Source organism: Ambystoma mexicanum, chromosome 4p, assembly GCF_040938575.1.
Source record: "Ambystoma mexicanum isolate Mex_15411 chromosome 4p, UKY_AmexF1_1, whole genome shotgun sequence".
Classification (NCBI taxonomy): Eukaryota; Metazoa; Chordata; class Amphibia; order Caudata; family Ambystomatidae; genus Ambystoma; species Ambystoma mexicanum.
In genome coordinates, this window is record NC_090927.1 from 411,465,643 (window position 1) to 411,484,383 (window position 18,741).

General features: G+C 45.4%; 1 protein-coding gene across 3 annotated transcripts in view; it reads left to right on the forward strand.

The window, feature by feature from the left end:
• The window catches only part of NBAS (NBAS subunit of NRZ tethering complex), a 3,456,930-nt gene that overhangs the window by 494,313 nt on the left and 2,943,876 nt on the right, over positions 1-18,741 (forward strand). For all 3 annotated transcript variants that reach the window (XM_069605942.1, XM_069605943.1, XM_069605944.1), the window contains exon 11: positions 957-1,025. In XM_069605942.1, the coding sequence (XP_069462043.1) occupies positions 957-1,025 (69 nt within the window). The remainder of the gene's footprint in view (positions 1-956; positions 1,026-18,741) is intronic.

Consider the following 18,741-nt stretch of genomic DNA (forward strand, 5'->3'; position numbering starts at 1 on the left):
TGGGTTTGGGAGGTGTGTATAGGGTGAGTGGAGGGTTAGAATACTGCGTTCACCCATGATGTTCTCCTTTGTCCCCAGAGGGGGAGTCTCTCTATGAGATCCTCCCGCTGTTCACCACCCCCAGGGCGACTATTGGGTTAGCAGCCTCACCAACCTGGCCTCATGGGAAGATGCTCCCTCTCTGAGAAAAGTGAAGACATCTTGGGATTCGTCACACCTGCCAACTGCCCCAAATCCAGCCCCTGAACACCTCCATCCCACACTCCTTACCGGTGAAGGGCTCCTACTCCTACTCCTGGGCCGCACTGTCCCCTTGGCTTCCTGTTCAAGCCATGGAAAGGGAAGAGGGGCTACAAGTGGAGCCCCGACTTCTAGTTCCATGGCAATTCTGACTCTACAGAGCCTTTGGTGCGTACAAAGCAGCGGAGGCGGTTTTTTCTTTTTTTTCCAATTTCTATTTGCGGTGCTAGCTAATAGCAATAACGTGTTCTGCAGGCTTCACCGGCCTGGTAAAGTCACCAGGACCTACCTTTAAGGCCCTCTATCCGCTCTGGCCTATTATTTGAGCCTGAGACGTCCAGCGAAGCCAGCAGAATACGTTATTATAGCTTCATTACAGATTGTTTCAAATATCAACCACGTTTTTTTAAACACAATTTGTTATTGAGTTTAAATTAAATTAATATTCTCAAGATATACACACTCAAAGAAAAAAATTATGGCTATTTGCTTTATTTCGCCTGTCTCTGGGAGATTTGTTATTTTATTGAAAAGCTTATGTTGTACCTGGGGGATCTCAATCAAATATCGTGTTTAATAATTTACACTTCGATGCTTCTCCCGATTTAATGGATTTGGTGAAGTGTGTGCTTTGCTAAAATATGAAAAAACTAAAGAGCCGAACTGTAGGTGGTTGTTGTTAACATTAAAAGGCATGATATACTTTTGTTTAACAGGCAGCGAAAAGAAGAGGATTATTACGGATTATGAACCTCCCATTTTTTAGCAGAAGGAGAAGAGAGCAGGTATTATCGCTTTACATAAGTAAATTATACAGTAATAATGCTGCTGCTTGGCTGCATTTGAGTTTCCTGGAGTGGCGAATCTAAGTGATTTGAAGCAGGTTTTAATTGCTTTTTAAATGCCTGCATCCGTCTGAAATGTTAAGATTTCTACTGAGTTTTAATGTGCAAGTGTACCAGTTGCATTGTTCCTTTTGAAATGTACTAAACATAAAAAGCTGATTGGCGCCAGTTTCTCATGCTTCCATCAGAATGTACAAAAACCTATTTGCTCTGCAAACAGTCCTGGTCTACAACGTGTATATTCTTATTTGGAGCAGACATTTCCTAATTTCCCACCGTGTGCACATTTCGCGCTTCTTATATTCGATTTTTTCAGGTTTACCATTAAACCCACAATTAATCCTTGTAACATACCAAATGATTTCGAGTGAGCAATTCACCACTTTTCTGCTCGTGGATGGCGTCAGGTTCTTGCTTGACATGGTGGGCAAAATCGGTGGCAAGCGGCTGCTTGCTTGGGAAAAGCAAACTGGCACTGTTGTGAATTCAAGTGGCACCATTTTTAAAACCTAGTAAAGTGTCCTGCAAGAATGGTTATTGTTTGGATCTCCGTTTCCTAAACCCGCCTGCGGCTGTGTTATCAATGGGATCACTTTCTGTCTGCTGTTGCCTGTGATTTGCTAGGAAGTGTTTTTGATATCTGTATTTGTTTTGTTTAAATCATTACATGCATTAACACAATGGAGCTCATGTTCCTATGAGCTGTAACGTAATTGGCAGGCATAAATCATTCAATCATTTGTATGGCGGAGAGGAGGGGGTGGAACGTTCTAGCCACCTCTTTTCCTCTCTGCCATGCAAATGCTCCAGTATTTTTGCTGGCATGGACCTTCATGCCAGTGCAAATGCCGGAGAGCAAATGCATAAAGCAGGCGGACCCCAAATGGATCCATTGTATGGCATGGAGCGTGTACAATTACAATTAATCTTTGTCCGACATGCATGCTCACATTAAAAGTAAATGCTGCCTGGCATGCAAGAACTCACTTTGCACGGCGGAGTGCCAAAGTGCAGGGCAAGTACAGGGCAAAAGGCAGCTGTAATGCCGCCTTTTGTCCTGCCCATTTGTAATGTACTTTGCAAATAGCGAAAATTTGGTGGCTGCCTTGGTGTATGTCAACACATAATTACTACTTTTAAAACAATGAGCTCCTATGTTTCCTGTTTTTTCCTATTTTTCCTGTTATCTTATTTTTACTTATTCAAAAAGAGTAGTTGAGGTAAGCAATGACTGAGCTCTTCTGTGACCTCTATGACTACCTCTCCCTGTCCATCCTCCCCTCCGGCCAGACTCAATCTGCAGGGCACACACTCAATGCCTTGATCTCCTCTGACCTCCCCCTCTCCATCCATATGACCACTACTCTCTTCTGGAGCGATAATTCCCTCCTCTCCTCTCATCTCTCCCTCTCTTCCCCCAAGCCAAGCATACCCCAACATTGCCACCTACCTTCTCGAACATCCGGCCCATGAAGTGTGTTTCAGTTGAGGCTTGTACCACCACCTTCTCTCCCCCCCGGGGCCCATCCACCTCTGGCTGACTCACTTCCTGACACAGCCCTGTCTCTGCTCTACTCTTCTATTTCTCATACTCTTGATGATCTTGCCCCTGTCATGAGGATCTGTTTGAAGTCCAAAGCCAAGTGCAATTCCTGGTATGACTCTGACCTAGCTACATTTAAACGTAAGTGTAGGGCGGCTGAGAGGAAATGGAGGGCTTCTTGTTCATCCTTTGACAAACTGGCCTGTCGCCTGCTCTAAAAGCAATACTGACTCTGTCCTCATCAAGAAGAGAGTCCACATTCAAGCCTGTGTCTCCGCAGCATTGAACAACTCAGCCGAAGTCTTTAAAATCTGCAAGGAGCTGGCCAACCCTGCTGCAGTCTCTACCCCTCCTGTTGCCTCCCAAGCTCTTTGCAATGCCCTTGCCTCTTACTTAATCTAAAAAAAACAGGACATCCTGTCTCCTCACTCCTCCCCTCTCCGTCTGTGCTTGCTGACCCTCCTTCAGCCACTCCCCCACCCTCCTGCTCGTCATTTCCTCTTTTCTCCCCTTATGAGCTCGCTAGACAAGTCCGATCTATGAAAGCCTCTTCCAAACAAGTTCATCCCTGTTCTTCTAAAACCATCAAGGACCACATTGATACCCTCGCTCCAGCCCTTCAACCACTCCTTTGCCTCATGATCTTTCCCCTCCCCTCTGAAGCACTTCTTGTGCATCCTCTTCTCAAGAAACCCACAGCTTCTTGTCCGGCTAACTATCACCCATTTTCCATCACTCTCCCTTTCTGGGCAAACTCCTGGAAAAGCTGGCCATCTCTCAGCATAACCTTCATTCCGATTTTGTTGGCTGTCTCCATGGCCACCAGTGTGGCTTCAGAGCTGCCAGAAGCACGGAAACTGCTCTCCTGAGCAACCGTGAAGATCTGCTCTCCAACCTTGACTCTAATATTCCCTGTGTCCTCATCCTACTCGATCTCCCTTCTGCCTTCGACACGGTCAACCACACCATCCTGCTTGTTAGGCAAGATTGTATGCAGTACCCTTTGGGTGCACTACAACAATCCTCAGCTGTAGGGGAGTTACACATGGATTCACAGTGACAAGTTTTCAAATAAACACTTACACACAAGGTTTCCTGATTAAACAATTATTAATATATTTATCAGTTTGAGTAAGCCTTCTTCAGAAAGGGCAAAATCATAGTAACATACAAATACACACTAAAATACGCAATCTAAGATTCTCTAAATCAGCAAATACCCATTTGGGATGGCACACAGACACTTCCTACACCCTCAGGTGACTTAAATAACTAGGACACTGTGGACATTAATATATCACTGTTGCATTTAGAGTAATACTGAGGAGTATGTCAAAGAAAAGGATTATTAGAATAAAACAAGAGATCACACACATTTTCTGAAGCATGTAAGTACTTTTGAAACCCCCCAATGCAGAGTTAGTTTGCCGCTTCCCGGAAGGAAGACCAAACACAATGTCGGAGGGAAGAAGTCAATTGGCCAAAAGTGTAGGTGAGCTGAAGCACTTCTTGTAGGTAGGTAAAAAGTCTTGCACAATGTTTTGGAAGTCTTTGTAGAATAGAAGAAATCAAAGTAGGGCCACAAGATGATTAGGCTTGTGAGGCAAAGAAGCCAAAAGCAACTCTACAACAGCAACCAAGACAAGTCTCAACCGAGAACAAGTGATGTTACACAACAAGAGGTAAGTTCTCTTAGACTGTACAGTACCTTTGGTTAGAAGAAATGGGGTTTTGGCTGGCTTCTGTTCCTGAGCAGCTCTGCAGATCCCTTGTTCCTGGGCCTCAGTCGTGGGGACAAGAGGGAGGACGCCAGCACTATAACATGACGGTCGGCGACAGAAAAGGACCAACTTCTATTCAGTGGTACTTCGCAGGGTCAGCTCCTTGCATCTAAGCAAATAGCAGCACCGCGCAGACTCTTGGCTGTCGAGATGGGCTTTCCTTGCATCTGGCGTTCAGCACTCTGTTGAGGTGGCTCAGGCTCGGTCAGTCCTGCTTCCTGGGAGTCCGGAGGATCTTCCTGGAGCTCTTGGCCAACTTAAAAGCAAGACAAACGAACTGGTGTTCCTCTCCCTGGCTCTACGGTTTCCAGCAGCAACTGCAGTGGAAATTCACCTAGCTTTGAGAGGGTGTCCAGGTGGCTTAATTTGGAGTTGATTGGTCCCAGCAATTCAAGGGGATAAGTTGTCCTTACAGGGCTTCTCTAGTCGAGGTGAATTCGTAGCTTCAGCACAGCAGCAGGGCTTCACCGGGCAAACCAACGGTCCAGGAGTTGCAGCAAGCGTCTTTTCCAAGTTCTTATTCGGATTCCTTTGTTCAGTGTTCGACTCTGCCTTCCTAGCCAAAAAGCCTTGCCTTTTATGCAGGTTTCTCCCATTCATTCAGCATAGCTGTCAGTCACCCAGCAGGGTGGCTGTGCTTGTCGGACAGAAAGGCGGCCAATAACCTAGGAGTGCATTCCTGTCTCCTCAGAGACTAAGCACAGGGAGTTTCAGGAACCTCCCTCGCTTCCTGCCCCTGCCAGACACCCTGGAGCCAGAGGCGGGCTTCACTCGTGAATCCCACCAAAGACAAAACCAACAAAGGGACCAAACCTGGTTTGACGCGCAGAGTAAATCTCAAGAAGGACCTTTCCACAAAGAAATGGTGAAAAAAGACGACCAAGGCATTTTGCCAAAAATGGCACCCTTTGGTGATTTACTGCAGCTGCAAATGCAGCTTGCAGTATAAGCACACAAAGGTAGTTAAAAGTAAACCACTGTCACCAGCCATTAATTGAGGAAAGGGTAACATAAAAATTGTTAGATGAGAAGCTAGTCAAAGGAGATACTAAGTAACCCCTCCAGCACCCTATTGTAAGATAGTGTGTGCTGGGTCTAAAAAGTTACAAATGTAAGTAAAGTCAATTTCACTTTACTGCTTTTGGAAACAGTAGTTTATCCAAGAGAAGGTATTTAAACCCTGGGAAATCTAAAAGACTTCCCTGTGCCACTGCACTGAAGGTGCTGTGTGACACAATGTAAAAGATTATGCCTATGGAGTTTGTCAGACTCCACAACCAAAAGAAACGCAGTGTTCAAATCATGACAAAATACATGAGAGAGTGAGAAAAAAGGTCTCACTCTTCAGGTTAAAAATTCAAGTCCTCAGAATCCAGCAAAGTTGCTGGGGGTCTCTAAGGTAGAGGGGAATTAGCACATGTCTGAGAATTCTCTCTAACACTTGTCTCCCCCAGACTAAGGTACAGGAGGATTTAATCCACCCCTGGATGAATCTCCTTACTCCAGTCCTTTCTGGAGAGACCATCAGCATTTCGGTGATTACACCCTGACCTGTGCTCTATGGTAAAATCAAACCCCTGTTGGCTGATTGACCATCTTAACAATTTAGGATTTTCCCCCTTCATATGCATTAACCATCTCAAGGGTTGGTGGTTTGTTTGAATCACGGAAGTAGATCCATACAATTATGGTCTAAACCTTTTCAAAGACCACACAAGGGCAAAACATTCACGTTCTATGGTTGCCCACCTTGTTTGAGGGTCCTTCAGTTTTCTACCGATGAAGTAGATCGGGTGTTCCCTGCCTTTCCCATCCAGCTGACTCAGAACCGCACTTATACCTGTATTGGAAGCATCCGTTTGTACAATAAATGATTGGTTGTAGTCAGGAGCTCTCCAGACTGGAGCTTGACAAAGGGCTTTCTTAAGTCCTTCAAATGCCTTAGTGCACGCCTCATTCCACCTGACCTTCTTGTGGAAGTTGGGTGAGGAGATCACATTCAAGGGAGAAGCTATGGTCCCATAGATCTCAATGAAGTTCCCATAGTAGAAAGCCTCTCACTTGGGTTTGAGTAGTAGGGTTGGCCCAGTCTTGTACAGCTTGTACTTTGCTAGGCAATGGCCTTATTTCACCTCCTCATACTGTTACGCTCACCTGGTCTCTGCGGGGGTTTTGGGGCACGGTTTGAGCCCTCCCTTGACTTCACTCCTTGGAATCTTCTCCCCCTCCAGGTTGCTGCTGGGCCTGCTGCTCGAGATACTGGTGTTGCCTATGAGTGAAGATGAGAGGCAATGAAAATAGAGTGGGGATATCGTGACTTCCCCCAAATACAGTATACAAGCACTTCCCCATACAAGCTCACCTGTTTTGTAATGTTGAGCTATCCGTCCTGCTTATCCTAGCAGGGGCGCATAGAATGGACCGAGTTGCTTCACTGGTCCGTGGAAGTGTTGATCCAGACCAGCTTGCGACCAATCCACTTAGAAGGGAAGTCTTTTAGTTATGACTATTGTTCGATTAGACTGTCTGTATTTTGTCTAATAATAATTCTTGCAATGTCTCATTCCATCCCCATAGGTACGAAGAAGTAAATCGGAGCCGAGGAGGGTCCGGGAAGTCCTTAGAGACTGATGGAGTTTCAACAGTGACAGGTAAGTTGGTCTTTTTAAGGAAACTCTAGTCTCTTGTATGGCGCGGCTAAGCGTTCGTTATTCACATGCATTCTAACCTGTTGTGTTCTTTAATTCCTCACAGGTGCAGGCCGACGACGAAGAATGGCGTACGTATGCTCGATGAAGATTCTGACACCGGCAGTGATGGAAGGCAGGTAAGATGCATGCACAGCGATGTAGCGGCTGGCAGCAGGTAAAGGAGCACCCTCAGAGATGTCTTCAGGAATAGAGCTGCAGGAATCCAGTGATGCACAGGTAAGCACAGCGGAGAGTGTTACGCTGCTGAAAGCAGAATAACGCGAAGCAAAGGCACGTGGATGGGTTGGCCTTTATATAGGTTGGCTCAGGCCCCTCCCTTTAGCCCCGCCTACTGACTCCACCTTGCCCTTCCAATGCTGTTCTACGGCAAGATCCGGCCCAGCTGCACATTCCCTTGGCACAGAGTGTGCAAGGCACACTTTTACATGAGCCTGGCGCCAGAGGCGCCAGGACTGGGTTCAATTGGCCCCTGGGGATGAGGAAGGACTGGCCCCTTGTCCAGTGGCCATGACACCTACCTCATGTCCAGGGTAGACCACTTTATTCTGACCAATTTTATATTTACTTGCCTTTATGGTGAGATTGGCCTGCTCAAGAGCCTGCAATGCATATCCTAAGTGTCAATATGTTCCTTCCAAGTAGGGATGAATACCACAATGACATCCAAGTATGCCATGCAGAAGTCCTTCATCCCATTCAGAACATTATATACCATCCTTTGGAATATAGCAGGTACATTCTTTAGTCCAAAAGGCATAACCTTAAACTGGTAGAGGCCTCCTGGGGTTGAAAATGCAGTTTTCTCCTTGGCATGGTCTGCCAGAGCTATTTGCCAATAGCCTGAGTTTAGGTAAAATGTACTCGGGTACTTGACGGAACCAAGTTGGTCCACCAACTCATTTGTCCTAGGGAAAGGATGGACATCAGTCGTGGTGACTGCATTAAGAGCTCGATAGTCCACACAGAAGATCAACTTCTTGGATCCTGCCTTTGGCACTAGTACAACTGGACTGGCCCATGGACTTGTAGAGGGCTCTATTACCCCAAGATCAAGCATCTTCTTGACCTCTTCCTTTATGTGGGTAGTTTCATGGTCTGACATTCTATAACCCCTGCTTTTGACAGACAGTCACCAGTGAGAATCTCATGCTGGCCCAAAGGGTCAAGGCTGGTGATAGTGAAACCAGAGGGGCAAACTGATTTAACAGAATTTTGCACTCCTCCTGTTGTTCCAGAGTCATATCAGAAGAGAGATTAACTCCTCCTATCTTTCCATCTAAAGGTTATCCACTGAGGAGTTCAGGTAGAGGCTCACCATCCTCCTCCTCGTCTTGAGCAGAGACTAGAAACAAAGCTCCCACTTCTGGTCTAGAGACATAGATGGTTGGTGTGAAAGACCCTCGGGGCCTCCATCGGATTGCCTAAATCCACCAAATAATTCACCTCTCCAAGTTTTCCCAAAACCTTGAAGGGTCCAATCCATTTGTCCTGTAAGGCCCTCTGCCTTGTAGGTACCATAACTAGAACTAGCTGGTCTTGAGTAAACTCCACCAGGTTGGCCTTCTGGTCATGGCAATGTCTAACCAGAGCCTGACCTTGTTTCAAGTTATCAGAAGCTTCTGTCATCATGTGTGTCATTCTCCTTCGGAGACCTAACACATAGTCAGTGACTCTCACTAGCTTGTGGGAAGGAACACTCTCCAACCCCTCATTGATTAGGGCCAATGGACCTCTAACCGGATGACCATAGAGGAGCTCAAATGGGCTGAAGTCAACCCCTTCTTGAGGGACTTCTCTATAAGCAAAGAAAAGGCATGGCAGTAGAAGGTCCCACTGTCTTCTAAGGGGTTCTTCTAAAGCACCTATCATGCTCTTCATACTTCTATTAAACCTCTCTACCAATCCATTGGTCTGGGGATGGTAGGCTGTTGAGAACTAGCAGGTCACTCCACAGTTTTCCAACATGGCTTGCATGTAGTGGGACATAAAAGTGGTCCCCCTGTCTGTGATAACCTCCTTAGGAAACCCTATCCTAGTAAAAATACCAAGGAGGGCCTTAGCCACTGCCTGAGCATTAACAGTCCTCATATGTATGGCTTCAGGATACCTGGTAGCATGGTCTTCCACAACCAATATAAATCGGTTGCCTGAAAATGTGGGAGGGTCTAAGGGACCACCAATGTCGATTCCTACCCTCTCAATAGGGACTCCCACCACTGGGAGAGGCACCAAAGGTGTCACGTTCTTGGCTCCACTCTTACCAGAAGTCAGACAAGTGTGACCGCTTCTACAGAACTTAACTACATCAGACCCCATCTTGGGCCAATAGAAATAAAGAGACATCCTTTCTGTTGAAGTCCTTCAAGAGTAGGAAACTCTCTTTGACCTCTGCTGAAGTCTGCCCTACAGGGCCACCTTCTGCAAGCAAAGTCTGCAGCTCAGGATGATCTTTAGGATCCAGATCTCCAACAGGGGGAAGGTCTTCTTCCAGATCTGTGTCATCAGTAGCTGTTTCACCATCCTTTGGTTGTTTATCCAACTCGGCCTCAGCTGGTGGAGTGGTCACAGGTATGACCTTGGACTGTCCTCTCAGAGATGTCCTGGGTTTGTGCACAGGAGTGCTACCTTTCTTGTTTCCTGAGACCTTGGGTTTCCCCTTTGTCTCTTTATTCCTGGAAGTAGAAGTTGGCTCTTCCTGTGGACTGGGTGTTGTAGGTTCCTCTGTAGCAACCCATGAGAGTCAACTAAAGTGAGCTCTCTGGCCTTCCTAGTCTGCTCCTGCTTCCTTTTACTGGGAGGTCTGGGGGTGCTTGATACAACTCCAAGAGTCTTTAAGTCATTCCCCAACAGAACTCTTCCAGCCACCTCACTTTGTTCACTGACAGGTATTCTTTCAGTCGTATTGTTGCACAGCTTAGTGGGGCCTTTTGGGTACCTTAGCAACATCTTCAGGTTTGAAAAAGGATTCATCCACCACTGCAATGCTGGCCCCAGTGTGTCTAATGGCAGGGGTTTCTGGACCATTCACAAGTACACTTTCCTTGTAGTATTCTTTTGTGTTATCTGGAATAGAGTTACGCACATGTAAATTCTGCTGTTCCCACAGACCCAGGGACACTAAAGAAACACTGGCTGAGACTTCAATGGGGTCTTCAGCCAATAGATGAGTTTCCACTTGCAATATGAACTTCTTCCTCAGGGATGAAGGCTAAGGTGGCAGTGTGGACCCCTGAATGTTTACCCTTGCATCTGAGATCCCCTTTCACATGGTCAGTTGACCGACAAGCATAACATTTACCAAATGTTTTGACAAATGGGGGTTTCTACTAACCTCCTTCTGGTTTGGCACCAGAGGTTTCACTAGACTGACCTGGTTTCCCAAATAGCTTACCCTTCTTATGTTTGCAGCCCTCTTTTGGATGGGAGGTTTTAGAATTCTCTTTGTCATCTTTCTTGTGCTTCTTCCCCTCATCCTTGTGAGTGGCCCCAGAATCCCTGTGAGTGGCCCTGTTGGCAACCCCGAAGTCAGCAGCTGTTGCTAGCTTCTTGGGATCAATCTCTTTTGAGTCAGCCAAGTGCTGTCTTAGCTCAGAAGAGCAGGCATCAAAAATAGACTCAAACAAAAATAGATTTCTCATTCCCTTTAAAGAGTTCAATATGTAACCCTTAACCCAACCATCTAAAGGTTTCAAACATTCACACACCCATGTAGCCCAAGGGGTACCATCCGTCTCTTTGAGGGTCCTAAACCTCTTAAGATGCTTGGAAGGAGTTTTCCCAAATCTAACTTCACATTTTCATACTCCAATCTTTCAAGTTCCCCCACCTCCATTACAGCATCAGTTGCAACCGGGGGGATCCTAGACAAAAGCCAAGGAATCAACTGATTCCATGTGAAACCCTGAATCCCATAATTGTTTTCAAAAGCACCCAACCAATCCAAAACATAAAGTTTCACATCATACATACTCACTGCTTCTTTGGGCATGTAAGGCCTCTTTCGACTGGAAGACCTAGAGGACTCTGGGATAGAAACATTTTCAAGAGACAATTTCTTCATTTCAAGAGCATGTTGCATTTCTAGTTCCCTGATGTCCTGATGTTTGGTTTCAGCTTGGATTTGTAATCTTTTGGAGACACAAATTCTGGACTCAATGACGGACCTTGTGGGGTCCCAGTGGCTAAAGGTTGAGGCAAAAGGGCCTGTTGAGGTAAAGAGGGGCTCCCTTCTTGGGACTCCTCTCTCTCTTGTGACTCTTCTAAGACATTAGAGTTAGACTCTGAATTATCATCCATTATCATTTTCCACATTTTCTGGGTTAGTAGTTGTGACAGGCCTACTACCCAGACTTTGATGACTCAACAGTCTTGCAATTAGTTCATTTTTCTTTCCTTTAACAGTGACATTCCTGACTTTACACATTTCTTTCAGTTGCTCTACTGTCAAAATGATCAGGGCTTCCTGACTGAGGTTATCCATATTTGTCATGTTACAATTGCTTTTCTAGTGGAGCTTCGCCATGTGAAGGTTTTTAGTGTAACAGCAAAGTAAATTCTTAGTGTAACAACTCTACAATAGATCCTCACCGCCTGCCAACATTGTTATGCAAGATTGTATGCAGTACCCTCTGGGTGCACTACAACAACCCTGACCTCCTGGCAATAAAAACCTGACCTTTGGTATAAGTCTGTACTACACCGGTTGGTAGCTGCCACAAGTCTCTCCCCTTTTCACCTGTTTTTGTTGTTTGCTTGAGACCTTCTTTGGTGACTTCTTTCGCACGGTCCGGGATTTGTATAAACCCGTGTGCTGGTCTGCGGATTCCAGCGTGAGGATGACAACCCAACTCCAGGATACGTTCAGATGTCCAGGACGGAGACCAGGAAGGAACAATGTCAGAGCTCGGGGATACGGAACGCTGTGACCCGAGCGGGGGCGAAAATCCAGGAAGTGCGAAGGTAAGTTTTGATGAAAGGAAGGAAGGAAGGGGGATTCAAGGAACCGGGAAACAGGATACAGAAGAAAGCCCCGAGCGAACTCCGGCAACACACGTCCTATTACAGCAAGCAGTAGCATTGAGACGCGCAGAGCCGCAGGGGCGTGTCTGTTTAGTAGAACGCAGAGCGTGGAGCTCAAGGACTGGCAAACAGCATTCCGTATCAGGCGGCCATTTTGGAAGGATTACTGCATTCAATCCCCTATGGGTCAGGGACCACGAAGTCCAGAAAGGACGTAGGTGACGGTTAATGACAGTAGCGTGTTGAGCAGCCAGGCTTATCTCAAGAGTCTCAAGAGGGGTCAATGTAAGCTGTAGGGTAGTTACACAGAGAAACTCTTACACACAAGGTTTCTTGATTAAACAATTATTAATTTATTTAACAGTCAGTTTGAGCAAGCCTTCTTGAGAAGGGGCAATATCATAATAACACACAAATACACTCTAAAATATGCACTCTATGATTCTCTAAATCAGCAAATACCCATTTGGGATGGCACACAGACACTTCCTACACCCTCAGGTGACTTAAATAACTAGGACATTGTGGACATTAATATATCACTGTTAATAATACTGAGGAGTATGTCAAAGAAAAGGATTATTAGAATAAAACAAGAGATCACACAAATATTCTGAAGCAGGTAAGTACTTTTGAAACACCCCAATGCAAAGTTAGTTAACCCCTTCCTGGAAGGAAGACCAAACACAATGTCAGAGGGAAGAAGAGTCATTCAGGGAGCCAGGCTAAGCCAAAGTCAATTGGGCAAAAGTCTAGGTGAGCTGAGGCACTTCTTGCAGGTAGGTAAAAAGTCTTGCAAAATGTTTTAAAAGTCTTTGTAGAAAAGAAGAACTGAAAGCAGGGCCACAAGCTGATTAGGCTTGTGAGGTAAAGAAGCTGATAACAACTCTACAACATCAACCAAGACAATTCTCAACCGAGAACAAGTGAGGTTACACAACAAGAGGTAAGTTCTCTTATACTGTACAGTACATTTGGTTAGAAGAAAAGGGGCTTTGGCTGGCTTCTGTTCCTGAGCAGATCTGCAGATCACGTGTTCCTGGGCCTCAGTCATGGGGACAAGAGGGAGGATTGTTGGAGGACTCGTGCACTGTAACAGGACGGTCGGCGACAGAAAAGGACCAACTTCTTTTCAGTGATACTTTGCGGTTTCAGGTCCTCGCGTCTAAGCAAATGGCAACACAGTGGGCTCTTGGCTCTTGAAATGGGCTTTCTTTGTATCTGGGGTCCAGCACTCTGTTGAGGTGGCTCAGGCTCAGTCAGTCCTGCTTCCTGGGAGTTCCGGAGGATCTTCCTGGAGCTATTGGCCAACTTAAAAGCAACACACACAAACTGGTGTCCTATCCTTAGCTCTACGGTTTCCAGCAGCAATTGCAGTGGAAATTCAACAAGCTTCGAGAGGATACCAGGTGGCTTAGTTTGGAGTTGATTGGTCCCACCAACTCAAGGGTAGAAGTCATCCTTGCATGGCTTTTCTAGTCGAGGCGAATTCAGAGTTTCAGCACAGCAGCAGGGCTTCAGCGGGCAAACCAACAGTCCAGGAGTTGCAGCACGCATCTCTTCCAAGTTCTTCTTCGGATTCCTTCGTCCAGTGGTCGCCTCTGCCTTCCAAGCCAAAAAGCCTCGCCTTTTATGCAGGTTTCTCCCATTCATTCCAGCCTCTCTGTCAGTAACCCAGCAGGGTGGCTGTCCTTGCCGGACAGCCAGCCGGCCAATCACCTCCAGCACCCTATTGTAAGATAGTGTGTGCTGGGTCTAGAAAGTTACAAATGTAAGTAAAGTAAATTTCACTTTACTGCTCTTGGAAAAAGTAGTTTATCCAAGAGAAGATATTTAAATCCTGGGAAATCTGAAAGACTTTCCTGTGCCACTTCACTGAAGGTGCTGTGTGACACAATGTAAAAGATGATGCCTATGGGATTTGTCAGACTCCACAACCAAAAGAGACATTGTGTTCAAATCATGACAAAAATACCTGAGAGAGTGGGGAAAAAGGGTCTCGCTCTCTCCAGGTTAATAATTCAGGTCCTGAAAATCCAGCAAAGTTGCTGGGGATCTCGAAGGTAGAGAGGAATTATCGCATTTCTGAGAATTCTCCCTAATACTGCTCAACCATCTCTGTGATAACCTGGGTATCACCGATCAGGCTTTGACCTGGCTGACCTCTTTTCTCTCTGACCCTCCGAGGTCCAACTTGGGTCCTTCCTATCATCTATCTCCCTTTCTACCTGCGGTGTTCCCCAGGGGTCTAATCTCTCGCCCTGGCTTTTCAACCAATAACTGGCAACTCTCGGCCACTGCGTTGCCATTTTCTGCTCAAATTTCCAGTGCTATGCTGATGACACTCAACACATTTTCAGGCTGCCCTCTGCCACCTCCTCTCGCTCTCCCATCTCTGATTACCTAACTGCCATTCAAGAATGGTGTGCCGCCAACGATCTTTGTCTGAATGCCAGGAAGACAGAGATCCTCCTCATCAGCAATTTGTATTTGAGAGACTGGTTTGGACAAAATTCACTTTAAGGCACTGCAACACCTTAACATAGGTAATACACTCTTCCTATAAATATCTCTTCAAAAGGTGCAGCCTCTTTGCCTCTCTCGTCTGTCTGCAACCACGACAACTTCAGTATGGTTTATAAGCAGCAAGGTTTCCCAAGGTTTCCATTCCCCAACTTTGCCTTCACCTCTTTGCAATTGTTAGCTACATTATTACCAAAAGCCTTGGTGCGCTCTCTTGGCTTTAGGTAATGCCTGCACACATGTATCTTGGGCAAGGTTGAACATATATTGGGCTCACAGCAATTGTTAGACCAGTGAGAAAGGCTGCTGTCAATCTCAGTAAGGGAATACTTTTGGCTTGGGCAGTGCTTGCGCTTCCTCCAACTGCAGACACAATTTCAAAAACTTCACTTCTTTTAGGAAGAATACTTGTTTGTATGACTAAAGATGTAAAGTTCACTCTTTATTTGGGAAACAAAATAAGGCACACATGACCATTTCTTCATGAAGTTTAACAATGGAGTTCCCCAACGTACGTTCTGCTTGGTAAAAGACACGTGGCTACTTCTACATAGAGTTTAATAAGCTTTAAATGTTTAACAGTGGTCTTCCACAATATGCAGTCTGCTGAATAAGAGACACGCGAACACTTCTTCATAAATTTGAGGGCTTAACAATGTCTTTCGTTCGCATTTGTTTTCACGCAAGTAAAAATGACATTTCCATTCAGACGCGAGTGCTACTTTCTATTGTTCCCTTGCAAGAAACAACTTCAGCTCGCTTTGGCCTATAGTGAGTAAAGATTTTGACAGGATATTGTTGCTGGCAGTGCTCGTGCAAGTAATCAGAAATCCAGGTTTGACTCACCGGCTTCTGCAATCCTTGTTCTGCAGGTTGCTAGACTCCCACGACTTTGGGCACAGCTTCTACTGCTTCTTGCTTCACATGGACCCACACCCTTCCTCTCGTCAGGTGTCTCTGTTCCGGTCACTCATTCAAGGAGACCTGGGACTCGCCCACAGCCCCTTGCTTCGGCCTCCACCCGAAGTTTGGCACAACAACCTCAGCAATCAGGCTCACACTGGGAAAGACAGCCTCTCTGCAAGTCTTCCGCTGCACAGCCTCTGCACTTCAGAGTTTGGGGGAACAGGACCCTCTCAGAACAAACATGTGAAATCTGCTGCATCCACGTTCCGGCATCCCTCTGGTATTCCCACGTCTGCTTGGTTTGCCAGCTCTGTGCCCTCTTTTTTTCTACTTCTGCTACTACTGCATGCACTCTACGCACAGTTCCAGCTCCTTCTAATTGCCTTTTATGCCTCCCAAGTTCCTTCAGGTGGTTGGCTGTTAGGCTTAATTGCCTGACTACTGCTACAACATGCCTTTTCAGCCCTCCTCCTCATCCCAGTACTAGGATTACAGGAAATGTAGTCTTCAACAACAAAGTCAGTTCTTTTAGGTATTTGTTTGACTTCAAGGATAGATTTACTTTCCTTAAGGTCTTTTAAAATTAAACCTTTAGAATTCATTGTTACAAGGAAGACACTTTATTTAAGGCAACATTTTTATATTCCTTTACATTATACCTTTTGGGAGTAAGGAGGGCGTTATCCTGAAATACCTTGAATGATCTTTCCATTGGTAAGGCTTGCCCACATTTTGAGATTTTATGATACTTGTGCCTAGAAGCACAGGTTTGATATGTAGGTTAGGGACATTACAATGACAATACGCCATTACATGTTTTGGTAACCTGTAAAGATTTTCCCTGTCAAAAGACAAATACCATATCTCATCCCACCTTGGGTCTTGTCTCCTTCCAGGTGATCCTCCTTTCTCTGGACACCTAGGAGGAAACTATAGGCAGGTTTTCAGTGCAGGATCCATAGGGTTCATCATACACCCTAGTCTGAGACACACCCTGTCTCTGCTGCCACCTCTTCAGTCGTGAGCTTATAGCACCCTGCTTAATCTTCCAATTTTAGGGACATCAGCTATCCAAAGGGCATATAGTACCCCATACTCACTTCATCAACCTTTCAACCAGTCAGTCTGTCCCTTGCAAGATTGAGAACCTATGTTCTTACCATGCCTTCTGGCCTACCCTTGATTCTCATGCTGGCCCCTGGTTCATTGTGGTCACAGATTAATGTTTGAAAGAGAGAAATCGTCAAATAAGGTTTTGCTGCTCTCAATGTACATTGATGCAAATTTGCTGCTTTTATTTTTTATTTGACTGTTGATCTGGGGAATCAAGGAAAGTTGTGAATCTATCGTAAAGCGTAAAGATTTTACTGTAGTGGCAAACCGTCTAACTCCAGAAATATTTGCTTCCTGGAAGCTTTTAAGCAGTAGTTGGGTTTGTGTTAGGGAGAATTCTCTGTTTAGGCTGAATTTCCTAACCTAGTGAGTCCCCCAGCAGCTTTGCTGGATTTTTGGGGTTTATTTTTTTCTCCTGCCAAGAGCGACTCTTTTACCCTCGCTCTTGTACATGATTTGTTTGTGTTTCTTTGAATCTCGATGTGTTTAATGGGCTATGGGGTCTTTTACTCCATAGGGTTTCATGTGTTTTTGTGATGTGTGTTACACAGCACCCTCCGTGCAGTAACACAGGGGTGTCATAGTGACCCCCCAGTATAGACTCCATACCCTGGGACTGACTACTGTCTCCCAGGGCATGTAAAGTCAACATTGACTTTACTAGTCTTAAATTCTGAACAGAACCAGTACAAACCATCATATTGTGGACGTACTGGCTGGGGCAATTCGATTGCCCCAGGGTCTGTTAGTCGAGGGGGGACGTCTCCGTCCCCCCTGATCGAGTTTTGGCTGGTGGCAGTGGATACTACTTTTTATATTCAACCGCAAATATTTTCCTATGGGATTTCCCATTGTTTTAGGCTACTATCTTTATTTAATTATTTAAGGTAGCCTCGAACATACCGCCGGTTTATTTAATAAATATTAATTCTCCGGTTGGTATTTTTTGCCAAAACTTGACTCTAAAATGGCGTTTGTGTTTCTGTGACTCCAACCCAATTCGAGCCCTTTGTTCCACTTTTTGGCGGGCTTCTCCACAGAAGCCCTCCCAAGTGGTGCCACTATGTCTGGGGTACTTAGGAGGGGTGGAGGGGAATTTAGGCACCCTGGACTGAGTTGCCTAGGCAACTCAAGTCGCACTCCGTCCTGATTGGCCCAAGTGATGAGCCGGCCGGCTCACCACTTAGCATGTTTGAGTGACAGCTAGGCTGAGTGAATGGGGGTTTGCTGCATAAAGCATCTGGAATTCTGTTTTGTTTGGATTCAATTTTAAAAAGTGAGAGGCCACCCATCTCTCAATATCCAGGAGCCACTCTGAAGCTGTAAGTCTGCATTTGCAGAAATCTTGAGTCAATTGTTTATCATCTGCGTATTGATACTTTGTTTCAATATAAAATCGCCCAGCCGCTCCATGTATAGCTTCAAAAACACAGGTGTAAAATGGAGCCCTGCCGAATACCATAAGGCAAGGGTCTGAGTGCTCTTGTTCCATTGCAATTATTTGTCGCAGACTTGTCAAGTAGGACTGAATCCATTTTAGTACTAGTGCTCTGATACCCATTCTTTGTGATAGTGTCTTCAGGAGGACCTCATGGTCGATACTGTCGAATACTGCAGGTAGATCAAGTAACACCAATATACTTGAGCCTCCACCATCAATTGACTTGATTATGTCATCTAAAATATGGAGGTTTGCCGTTTCAATGCTATAGCCAGCACGAAAACCTGATTGAAATTTTCCTAATAGATTCTGCTTTTTTATCCAGTTATTAAATTGTAGGGCTACTGCTCTCCATGAATTTTCAGAGAAATGGGTGAGCGGTGACTGGCCTGCAAATTAGATAAAGAATGAACATTAAGATTCCCTTTTGTTAATAGATGGGAAACATAACCTGTTTTCAAACAGTCAGGAAAACATCCTTGTGTCAAGGAAAGATTTAGCACTTGTAAAAAATAAGGTGCAAAAACTACAAGAATTCCTTTACCTTTCTTGCTGCATAAGGCTCTTCAGCCAAAATTGTAGATTTTAAGCTCGACATAACATTAAAGAAAGAGTCAGG